General features: G+C 43.9%; 1 protein-coding gene across 1 annotated transcript in view; it reads left to right on the top strand.

Annotated features, from left to right (window-relative positions):
• The window catches only part of COL16A1 (collagen type XVI alpha 1 chain), a 121701-nt gene that overhangs the window by 95567 nt on the left and 15351 nt on the right, over positions 1-10783 (top strand). The window contains exons 51-56 of the mRNA XM_042439805.1: positions 2231-2266; positions 4188-4250; positions 7023-7094; positions 8307-8360; positions 9406-9450; positions 10747-10783. The exon at positions 10747-10783 is cut by the window's right edge and continues 6 nt beyond it. Of these exons, the coding sequence (XP_042295739.1) occupies positions 2231-2266; positions 4188-4250; positions 7023-7094; positions 8307-8360; positions 9406-9450; positions 10747-10783 (307 nt within the window). The remainder of the gene's footprint in view (positions 1-2230; positions 2267-4187; positions 4251-7022; positions 7095-8306; positions 8361-9405; positions 9451-10746) is intronic.

Raw genomic sequence — 10783 nt, 5'->3', positions numbered from 1 at the left:
GTGGTGTAGGCCAGGGTTCAAACCCATGCTCATCCTTGGAAATCCACTGGGTGACCTTGAGTAAGTCACATTTTCTCAGCCTAAAAGGATCGCAATGACAAACCCCCTCTGAACAAATCTAGCCAAGGACACCTCATGATAGTTTGAACCGGTTCAAACGACCCTGGTTCCCACTTAAATCGAATCGCTGAAGTGGTTCGGTGAGGGGGGGCATGCACCAGACCCATGTAACCGGCATTTTTTCGATAGCGTTCCCCCCCCCCCCCGTGTGTTTTTGGATAAATCGATTCCATGCAAGTGTGAACCAGATGCAGATTGGAATCGATTTAAACGTGTCCTTCGGCTGGCTGGAGCGGGTCCATTTTGAATCGAGTTGTGCATGAACGTGAACCACAAGTGGATTATTTTAGAGGGGGGGTGAAATGCGATTGGGGCAAATGTAGTGGGAACCATGCTCCGCTGTCGAATCAATCTGTTGATTCGGATTGTACACTGATTTATCCATACAGGAATGGGGCTTCCGATTGTGTCTTCCTACCTGGCAGAATAGGGTTGGATTGGGTTCCTTCAGAGTTCCTTCCAACTCAAGGATCCTATGACTTACTGTTAAACCTTGGCATCCTGTTGCTTTTGGGGGGGGGGAATAGGGTTGGGCAGCGGTGACCGATCACCCAAGCGCCTTGCTTTTTCTTATTTGCCACCCTCCTGCTGAGAGAGAGACAATACCCCACTGTTCATCCTTCCTGCCCTGTTCTCTTTTACCTCTGAAAAATAATTGATAGCGGATATCTGTGGCAAGCCCTTTCTTAATCCCTAACAAGTCTGATTCTCAGTGTGTGACTGATGGAAAGCCAGAAGGAAGAAGGTTTCTACTCCATACAAACAAAATCTTTCTTTCTCTCTCTCTCTGAGTGAAAAAAGACCCACCTGCATTAATATTTATTTTTCTGTTATTTATTCATTAAAAATGTATCTCGCCTCCCCATAAAGCCGTCCAAGGCAGCTAACACCATTAAAATGACATAAAACGCAAAATGCGACGTATAATGACAAGAACCCCAGGCAGCAGATAGAAATCACTAAAAGCAGGACAATTTAAGAGACTCTCAAGGAAACAAAAACACAACGCAGCTCTTCTGATTGTCCTGAATTTCATCCCCTCCGTCGTCCTCTCCACCCCCGGCAAGGAAAAATTGCGCCAGCCTAATAAACACAGTTGGCAAGTCAAAATTAAGTACAGATTCAATGCAGTGGGTTATTTGTCACTTCGGATCCATGGAGTACCTCTTTTTAAAAAAACCTTGCATCAAACCCATGAACAGGGCTAGGGCCTTACAAATGTGTTGTAGTGCAACTCCCATCACTCCTCGCCATTGGCTAGACTGGCTTTGAGCATGCTGGGACTTGCACACCGAATAGGTCCATAGGGTCACTGTGATGTTGTGGACCTTTTGAGGGGAGGGAATGTGTTTTTTATTAGAGAAATTAAGGCGAGTTAGGGTTGTGTATAGTATATTGTCAAAGCTTGGGAGGGGTGAGAATATGGAAAGTTGGAAGTGAGTCATGGACCTGATTCCCACTATGTTTTAAACTGGATCATAGAATCACAGAATCATAGAGTTGGAAGAGACCACAAGGGCCATCCAGTCCAACCCCCTGCCATGCAGGAAATCACAATCAAAGCATCCCCGACAGATGGCCATCCAGCCTCTGCTTGAAGACCTCCAAGGAGGGAGACTCCACAAATCTGGTTCCCACTTGAATCAATTAGCTGAAGCGATTCGGAGAGGGGGCGCATGCGCCAGACCCATTTAACCCACGTCTTTTTGACACTGATGTTTTCCACGTCTGTTTGGATAAATTGATCCTGCGCAAGCATGAACCAGATGCAGATCAGAATCCATTCAAATTTGCCCTTTGGCCGGCTGTAGCTGGTCCATTTTGAACCAATTCATTCATGAATGTGAACCACAAGTGGGTTATCTTACAGGGGGAAATGCAATTGGGGCAAATGTAGTGGGAATCACACTCCGCTGTCGAATCGATCCATGGATCGATTCAGATCGCAAACCGCTTTTGTTGTAAGTGGGAATGAAGCCTTAGATGGTTTTGTGCCAATATCCTCATGCTTATATTCCCCTCTGCTCTGTTTGAGAGTATTTCCCCCACTCCACTATAACTTTGCTTGCAAACTGAGCTGCATTTTGATCTGTACTCCTTTTATTCCCAGGGATTTCAAGGCCAGCCTGGTTTCCCCGGACCACCAGTAAGTACCGCACTGCATCCCAAAGGAGTTTTGAGATGCTGGTGCAACGTGAATTCATTTCTTGAGTAGCGCAGGTGGAGGAGGAAGTTTGAGTGAGTAGAAAAGGAAGCCTCACATAAAGGCAAGAGATACCGAGATGCAAGTCTCGCCTCTCCAGGGGATTTGGAAGAGGTTTGGGGGTTATCTTTGACAGAGCAGCCTCCGAAAAAAAGAAATCAGATTGAGAAGGAAGGTTCTTTTAGCCTCCTTTTCAGGGAGGCAATAAAGGTGCGCGGAAAATAAATAATCTCGGCTTTTGTATGATTATTACAGAAGGATTTTGCCTGGCTGGGAGGTTTTCAGGAAGAGATGAAAAGCTTAGTAGAGAAGGCCTCTGAAGGAGGTTTTGAACGATGTGTTGGAGAGGGAAGGAAAAAAAAGAATGACCCCAAAGCTGCTTTCTTTACCACTCCCTTGTAATACAGGAATTGAAGAGATCTTCCAGGAAACTAACATGGCATGAGCTTTAAGCAAACTGGAGCTATCTGTGCCTTTTCAGAAGCGAGTTGCCAAGGCCGAGTTCTCTCTGTGTGCATGCAACTCAACACAAGGGATTCTTCGCTTCTGGAAAAGAAAAAAATATATCTGAGCGATAGATAAGCAGGTTTCTGTTCCTTATGGCTGCAAAGATACGCTTGAAAACATACAGGCAGATTGAGAGGAATACAGGCAGGGTTTTTATCCATGCTCTGCATTGCTCTTATCCCCACCCCGTGCCTTGCAGAAGGGAAATTATGCACATTTATTTTAGTCTGTGTAATTCTGACATGCGGCAGGACTTGGCTTTTTCTCATATACAGGGTTCGGAGACATCGGACGTCTTGCTTTGCACATAAATAGCTGCTAAGAGAAGCCTGGGGTCTTTCTTCTCGGCCTTGCATGGAAGTGGAAATAGCTGTGAAAGAATGGACATGTTTGGCAAAAACCTGAAGATAACTGTTCAAAATGTTTCCATCTTTTCACAGATATTCCCTCTTCGACCTCCCCCCCCCCATCTGTTACCTATAGTTACCTATTGTAGTTATCTATAGTTACCTGTATGTAACTGTAAAGCAAGCAACGGTGTGGAGGTTTAGATGCTGGACTAGAACTTGGGAAGAGATGGATTCGGATCCCTGTTCAGCCACGAAAAACCACTGCCTGACTTTGTGCAAATCCATATCCTCCAATTGCCCCAGTTTGTTAGGAACCATCCCAATTGTCCCTTTGCCGTCCCACTTTTTAAGCTGCTTTTAAAACGTCCCAGTTTCTTTTGCCTTTTCCAGCTTTCCACCTTCGTCCTCAGCTTACTTCCATAACTGTCAACTGAGTTCAAAGTGCAGGAGTAGGCTGTATCTGCACTGTAGGAATAAAGCAGTTTGATGCTACTTTAAGTGCCATGGCTCCATCTGACAGTTTGTAGTTTGAGGAGTCCCCGGCGCTTTAGGGCCGAGAAGGCTAAAAACCTTGTAAAACTATAATGCCCAAGATTCCGTAATATTGGAACTACAGCACTTAAAGTGGTGTCAAACTACATTATTCCTCCAGTGTAGACGCACCCATAGTTTGCTCTCAGTTAACTCTGCAAGGAAGGCAGAATTTTGTCCTTCCCAAGTGAAATGTTGAAGGGTCTCCAAAAGGGGGGGGGGGGCTTTAGAAAAGCATGGAGGTAAAGAAAAGGGCAAGATTGCCTCCTATACTCTCAAGTGTGATGTTGGCACACATTTGAAGTTAAAGAAAGGAGAAGGCAATAAAGGAATTCCAAAAACGGAGGGGTCTTTTGAGGCTCCAAACAAGCATGGAGGCCATAGATGGCCCGTTTTACCAACTCTGGTTCTAAAGCCAATTGACTTAGACTGTATAAAGCCATATCTTATTATTGTTGTGTTTTTTTTGTTTTTAGGGGCCTCCCGGCTTCCCAGGCAAAGCGGGGACACCTGGACCTCCGGGTCCTCAGGCAGAAAAGGTGAGCAAGATCACTCAGATATTCAGGGAGGAAGGAAACAAATGAATCCTCTTTTTGTCCCCATGGGAGAGAAGAACAAGAGGTGGATGTGAAGTCGAAGGCTTTCATGGCCAGCATCCATAGTTTTTTGTGGGTTTTTCAGGCTATGCGGCCATGTTCTAGAAGGATTTTATTCCTGACGTTTCGCCAGCATCTGTGGCTGGCATCTTCAGAAAACTTGCAAACTTTTTTGGAAGATGCCAACCACAGATGCTGGTGAAATGTCAGGAATAAACAGTACTAGAACATGGTCACCTGCCCTGAAAAACCCACAAAAACCTAAGGAGGTGGATGGTCTGTGTTACGGGTTTTGCAAAAACCACACAGGGAACAAAAACCTGTGGCCTTCTGGACCATGAGAACAGATAGAATATAAGATCTGAACTGGAAGAATTGGCAAGGTAGAGTCTCCCAGATCCTCTCGACAACATACAACTCCTATAGCGCTCTATAAATAAGTGTTAATAATAACATACCCTCCGATGTGTCCCAATTTGGCAGAGGCGGCCTCGATTCATCCTCCCACTTTTTCAGCGGCTTTTCAAATGCCTTTTTCAGTGTCCTCCTGCCTCCGTCCCTCTTCTTCCTTCTGCCAGGGTGACCAGATGCCCTCCTTTTCCAAGGCATGTCCTGCATTTCAACCTTCTGTCCAGGAGGGATTCCATAATGTCCTCCATTCTGAGCGCGATTAAGAAGGATGACTTTATATTTCAATGAGTGTTATTTGCTTTTATTTGAGCGTGTCCTCCATTTGTCTGGAATGTCTTACCTTTTGTGGTGCCTTGGCCTCCATTATGGTTAGGGCATCTGGTCATCCTGGGAACAGCATGGCTTATTCCTTCCACTTAGAGGAGGAGAAGGATGATGATGATGATGATGATGATGATTACTACCCTGCCTCTCCAATGAGATTGAGGCAGCTTACAACAATATTAAAAAGCATTAAAATACAATAAAATACAATGCCCCATAATCCCACCCACCCACCATAACCAGTAAATCACAACAAACATCCCAGTACCATCCTTTCCTTCTCCCATCCTAACAATGTAAGATGTAGACCATCATTCTTCACACATAATTTATACTTGGCCATCACTTTAATTATTTTTATATCCTTGCTCCTTGGCTTCCAACACTAGGAGAAATGCCCCTCTATCCATATCAGGTGGAAATGGAGCAAACCAAAGGAATTTTTCCCACTGATGCTTGAGTATCTTCCTTTGTTCTTTTGGCAAAGACAGCCTTGGTGGTTAAAGAGTAACCTGGCAAACCAAGGACAGGTGTGTGTGTGTTAAGAGGATTTTGGAAGAAGGGCTTGTTTGCTCAACCACAAAATTCTCATACAGCTCTAGGCAAGACATGTCAGCTTCCAAAAGACAGTTTGTCTCTCCTCTCCTTGCATCCTTAGTCACCGTGGAGCTATTTTCATGGATGGTGGTCAGGGCAAAAGGGCCACCTATAGATTATCTGGTCTGAAGCCACCCCAACTGCTGCATTGTTGATTCTAATGGAAAGTAGCTATTGAATTGCAGTGGGGAAGAGCTAAAGGGAGCAGAAAGCAGGGGAAATGGAAAGCAATTGTGTCTACTCTAGACTTAGACATGGCCTCTGCTGACATCTGCTGCTCATCACCAGGGCTACATTCCCAAAGATTTTGTGTGGACAAGGTGGAGAGATCTCAAGAGAGAATGGTAGTTTTGGTACTGTGAATTGCCATCAATTTCAACATAAGGGGACCCTATGAATAAGAGACCTCCAAGAGACCCTGTCTTGCTCAGATCTTGCAAATTCAGGATGGCCACAGCTTCCTTAGTGGCGTCTATCCACCTGCGTTGCGCTCTTCCTCTTTTCCTGTTGTTTTTGTTGTTCTTTATTGTTACTGTTCATTTCTATACAAGTAAAATTACCTCCAGGTTATGTATATAAAGTGTATATGAAGCATAAATGAATTTCATGTCTGGGTTTGGGTCCCATCTCCAAGAGATGCCTCATTATGTATATGCAAAGTATTCCAAAATCCAAAAGCAAATTAAATTAAATTAAAAATCCAAAATTGAAAGCACTTCTGATCCCAAGCATTTCCAATAAGGGAGACTCAACCTGCACAGAATCTACATATAATAATGTCGCAAACAGTGTGGTGTCTTGGTTAAAATGAGCTAGGAGCCCACCTAGTGAGAATATTTGTGTGTAAGCCCTTGTATCAGCAAGGGGGGAAACCTGCTTTTCCGTGCGAGCTCAAGCAGATCTTGACTTCTGAATCTGGACCCAGCTGGTGCACATCTGTATCAACACCTGTTCAACATCTGCAATAGTATGTTGCATAGACTTCTGGTGCTCGGCTGGAGCAACCAATCTGGAAGATACATAGGGCTGATTCGTATTGGGATTCCCAACAAGAGTCGACCCATGAAATCAATGGGGTTTAAACATGTGTTAAGTCAATGCCCAACAGTGGATTCTGTAGGATGGAGCCCATGCCAGTTTAAGTGGTGTCACACCACATTATTCCTACAGTGCAGATGCACCCATAATCTGGTCAGAGGAAAAGAAGAGGAGCATGGATGCATTTCTGATACCTCCCTTTGGTCTTTCTTCCAGGTCTATCTAGTGGCCAAGCCCTTTTATTGCCCCACTCTCTCTTTTGTCTCAGTTCTCTCTGCCCTTCTTTATCCATATTCGTGGCAGTCTGCAGTAATTTAAACATGTTGCGTTTGTTTGTGTTTGCAGGGTAGCGAAGGGATGCGTGGCGCTCCGGGGATGAGTGGTCCACCGGGGCCTCCAGGACCTCCTGGCATGCAAGTAGGTCTACTTATGAGGAGCCCAGTGGTCACAGTCATTTGGAGAATGCTAAATGGAAAATCAGAGATGGCTTAGGCAAGATAATAAGTACTCTGTAGAAAAAGACTCCAACAACACAAAGACTCCCTTTTACGGCAACTATATTTTCATCCCGTCCTTTGGCCTGAGGACTATATCTGGCCCTTTGGGGAGTCCTTAGGACACTCCCTCCAACCCCAAGGCCTTGGTAAACATGCCCCCATTTTTGTTCTGTTAAAAATGTTAGTTTGGGGGCAATATTCACCTTTTTGAATGTCGTAAACCCATGGTATAATGTAGGTAACTCTCATTGTTTCAATGGATCTAATCCAATCATCACCAATGACAAGACTGAGTGCTTTGTGTGTTAAATAAAGAACCCTTTGCAAGGCTTTTACATGCTATTTCAGGGGGCTCGCTATCCCAAAATAGCTTAAACGCCAACCCCAAATGTTCAGGAATGTGACTGCAACTGATGCATTGTCACTTCTGGTTGTCACAGATGATGACTATGGTGATGCTCTCTCTAGCTCAAGATAATCTGCAAATAAAATGATGTTTCTGGACTGGCATTTCCTAGCCATTCTAGCCAGCAAAACCAGGGCTGAGGACTGATGATAGCTACAGTCCGATAACAACATGAGTGCCCCACAAAACATATCTGTGACATAGGCTGATAAATCCCTTCCAATCTCCATAGGAAAACAGCTTCTAAAGATGATGTGGCGGTCGTAACTATGGCTTGCCTGTTCTGGTATCACACCACATTGCATGTAGCCCAGACCAGAGTTTGCAAGATGACTTTAGATCATGTTTTCTGCTTTTGGGTTTGCCTGCCTTTTTCAAATTGCAGTATGTGTTCTCAGGCAACCGTGCCATGATGATTTGACATGATACGTGAATGAAGATAGTTTTTACAAAATGTTAATTCTAGTGTGCGGGATGTATCCTGCAAAGCCAACCGGTGACAGTGGAGCGATGAATCTGCTATGGGCTCCAGATATCTTTAAAAGAGCTATTCAGGGTGCCAAATCTTTTTAAACAATAGAGTTTGGCATCTTGGACACCTCCTTTAAAGCTATCCAAAACCCAGAGTTGGTACATTGTCCAAATTGCATAAACGCCAATGGTCACCACTGGTTTCACAAGGTGGCACAAAGAACATATGCTCATCTAACTTGAATTTATTTCTAGGGCCCACCTGGTTTGGACGGCTTAGATGGAAAGGATGGAAAACCAGGTATACGGGTAAGAATGTGAATCACTGAAGTGCTGTGGTTTCTTCCCCTACAACCTCTTTCCCACCACCATCAAAAAATGAAAGAGAGAGAGAAAGAGAGAGATTGAAAGAGAAAACAGATGGATTACATTATGTCTTGCAAGTTCTTCAGAGACTACTTCAAAAGATGGTGGACTCCTTTCCTTCATTGAAGGCTGTTAAACAAAGATTCAGTGGCGACTTTTCAGCATTGGACTAGATGGACCTTCCAACTCTATGATTCCTTGCAGTCCACTTTGCATGTGATCTATCCTTATTAGTATCAATAAAGGCCTTGTCAGTAAAAGGGCCATTACTGCCATGAGACCCAAGAAGAAGCAGTAAATGTGGCTGCCATGTGATGGATCTGCTCCAGGTTTTGGCGAGCCTTGAAGGAATTATCCATGGTGCTGCATCTGTTTCGCATTAGAATCCGGCACCTTGGATAGCTCCTTTATAGCCTGGAGTGGATTCACTGGTCTCATTCCCACTTACAAATAAGTCAGTTTGCAATCAGAATTGATGGATTGATTCGACGGCGGAGTGTGATTCACACCGCATTTTCCCTGATCGCATATTGTTGTAAAATAACCCACTTCTCATTCACATTGACCAATGATTCAATTCCAAAGGGATCCTCTTCAGCAAACGATTGTCTGATCATGTCATTAAAAAGAATCAATTCCAATCTGCACCCTGCTCACGCCTGCGCTGAATCGACATCGCAAAAGACGCAGGAAAAAATGAGCGTCAAAAAGAAGCAGGTTAAATGGGTCTAGCTCATGGCGCCCCCTCTCCAAACCGCTTCAGCGATTCGGCTCAAAAGGGTCATTTAAACCATTTCAAACCAGTTTGCAAACCGGTTTAAAACGTAGTGGGAATGAGGCCACCGTATTACTGATAAGGGAGCCCCCAGTCACCACTCTGGTTTCACTTCTGGAGAAGAGAATGGGCCCTTTTATCGGATGGCAAAGGGACTACAGATTTGTCTGGACTTCTTTCTCTAAGTAGAACTACTTCTCTGCTTTCCTCTAGGGTGATACCGGGCCTCCAGGAACCCCAGGAAGAATGGGACCTCCAGTGAGTAGTAGATCATTTGAAGCCATGGTGAACCTAGAGATAGCAGGACTCCTGCTCTGTAAACCCTTTCCTTACATTGACCTCTTCACTCACACTCCCCTTTTCACTGAAAGACAGAGGTCTAAAGGTCTCTAGGTCTAAAGAATACTTATATATCTTCTTGCCTTATACTTGCATATCTTCTTGAGAAAGGATGAGATAAGGCATGGGGTTGGAGATGGTCAACAAGATATTTTGCCTTTCAATGGGAACAAAAAATATCTTGTTTGTTTTGTTTTCCATGTTCATGGGTTTTGCACAAGAGTTTGGGGGTTTTTGCAAGAAAACATGTTTTGGCAAGAAAAACATTTGGGAAAGCAAAGTCTTCTGATCAAAACGATTGTTTTATGTGGCGAAAGAAACAAATGAAAATTTTGCAAACATGTTCCTTTTTAAAATGTGCAAAGCTCAGTCTCACCCAGGAGAAAGAAAAGTTTTGAACGGATTCTTTCTCATGCACAGGAAATTAAATAAGATTTACCGTCCTTTCCGAAAGAAGAGTGGCAAAGAGGGCGGTTGGATTGCGAACCTTTCAGTCAATTTGGTGCGCTATTAAAATAATGGCTTAATCTGCAGATATTAACAAAGTGGTATCCTTTACTTTTCTATTGTGCAAAAGCACCTGATTGCTGTAAGTTGAGCTAATGCTGTTCAAAACAAAAGGTGAAGCCAGTTCAGGAGGAGAGACAACCGAGAAACTAATCTTGCCGAACATTTTAACAAATTCATACTCCTAATTGGAACAGAACTGTACACTAAAATTTGTACTTTCCCTATATGTAGCAATGCAAATTCCCCTTCAAAAAAAGTGAACTCATTAGGAGCCAGCAAGTATGCACCTAATTTAGTCCATTACAGGGGAAAAGGATAGTACACGGTAATAGAAACGGCACAGAGAAATGCATCACTATGGGGGGAAACGGTTTGCGAAAACGCACATGCTTGGAAAGCATGCGTAAAAAATGTACCGGTTAGGAAGAATGGGCATGAAGATTTGTAAAAAACAAAATTCATGTAGGCTTTTAAAAGCAAACATTTTAGATTGATGTGGAACTGGGTTCAATGGACCTGATGTCTGGAAAAATAACAGACTCAAATTGACGTATTCTTCCATTCATCGGCAGAAGGGAGAGTTAGTTTTGGTCCTAAAAGAGACATAGTTGGAAGGAAAGCTCTAGGCCTAGAGATGCTCAGACCCTGAAAGAAATAACCAAGCATCACAGATTGACATTTTTCTCTTTCCGTTCGTCACTGTAGGGCTTCAAAGGAAAAACAGGTCATCCCGGCCTCCCAG

The sequence above is a fragment of the Sceloporus undulatus genome, chromosome 9, assembly GCF_019175285.1.
Source record: "Sceloporus undulatus isolate JIND9_A2432 ecotype Alabama chromosome 9, SceUnd_v1.1, whole genome shotgun sequence".
NCBI lineage: Eukaryota > Metazoa > Chordata > Lepidosauria > Squamata > Phrynosomatidae > Sceloporus > Sceloporus undulatus.
This window is presented reverse-complemented; position numbering and strand designations above follow the sequence as displayed.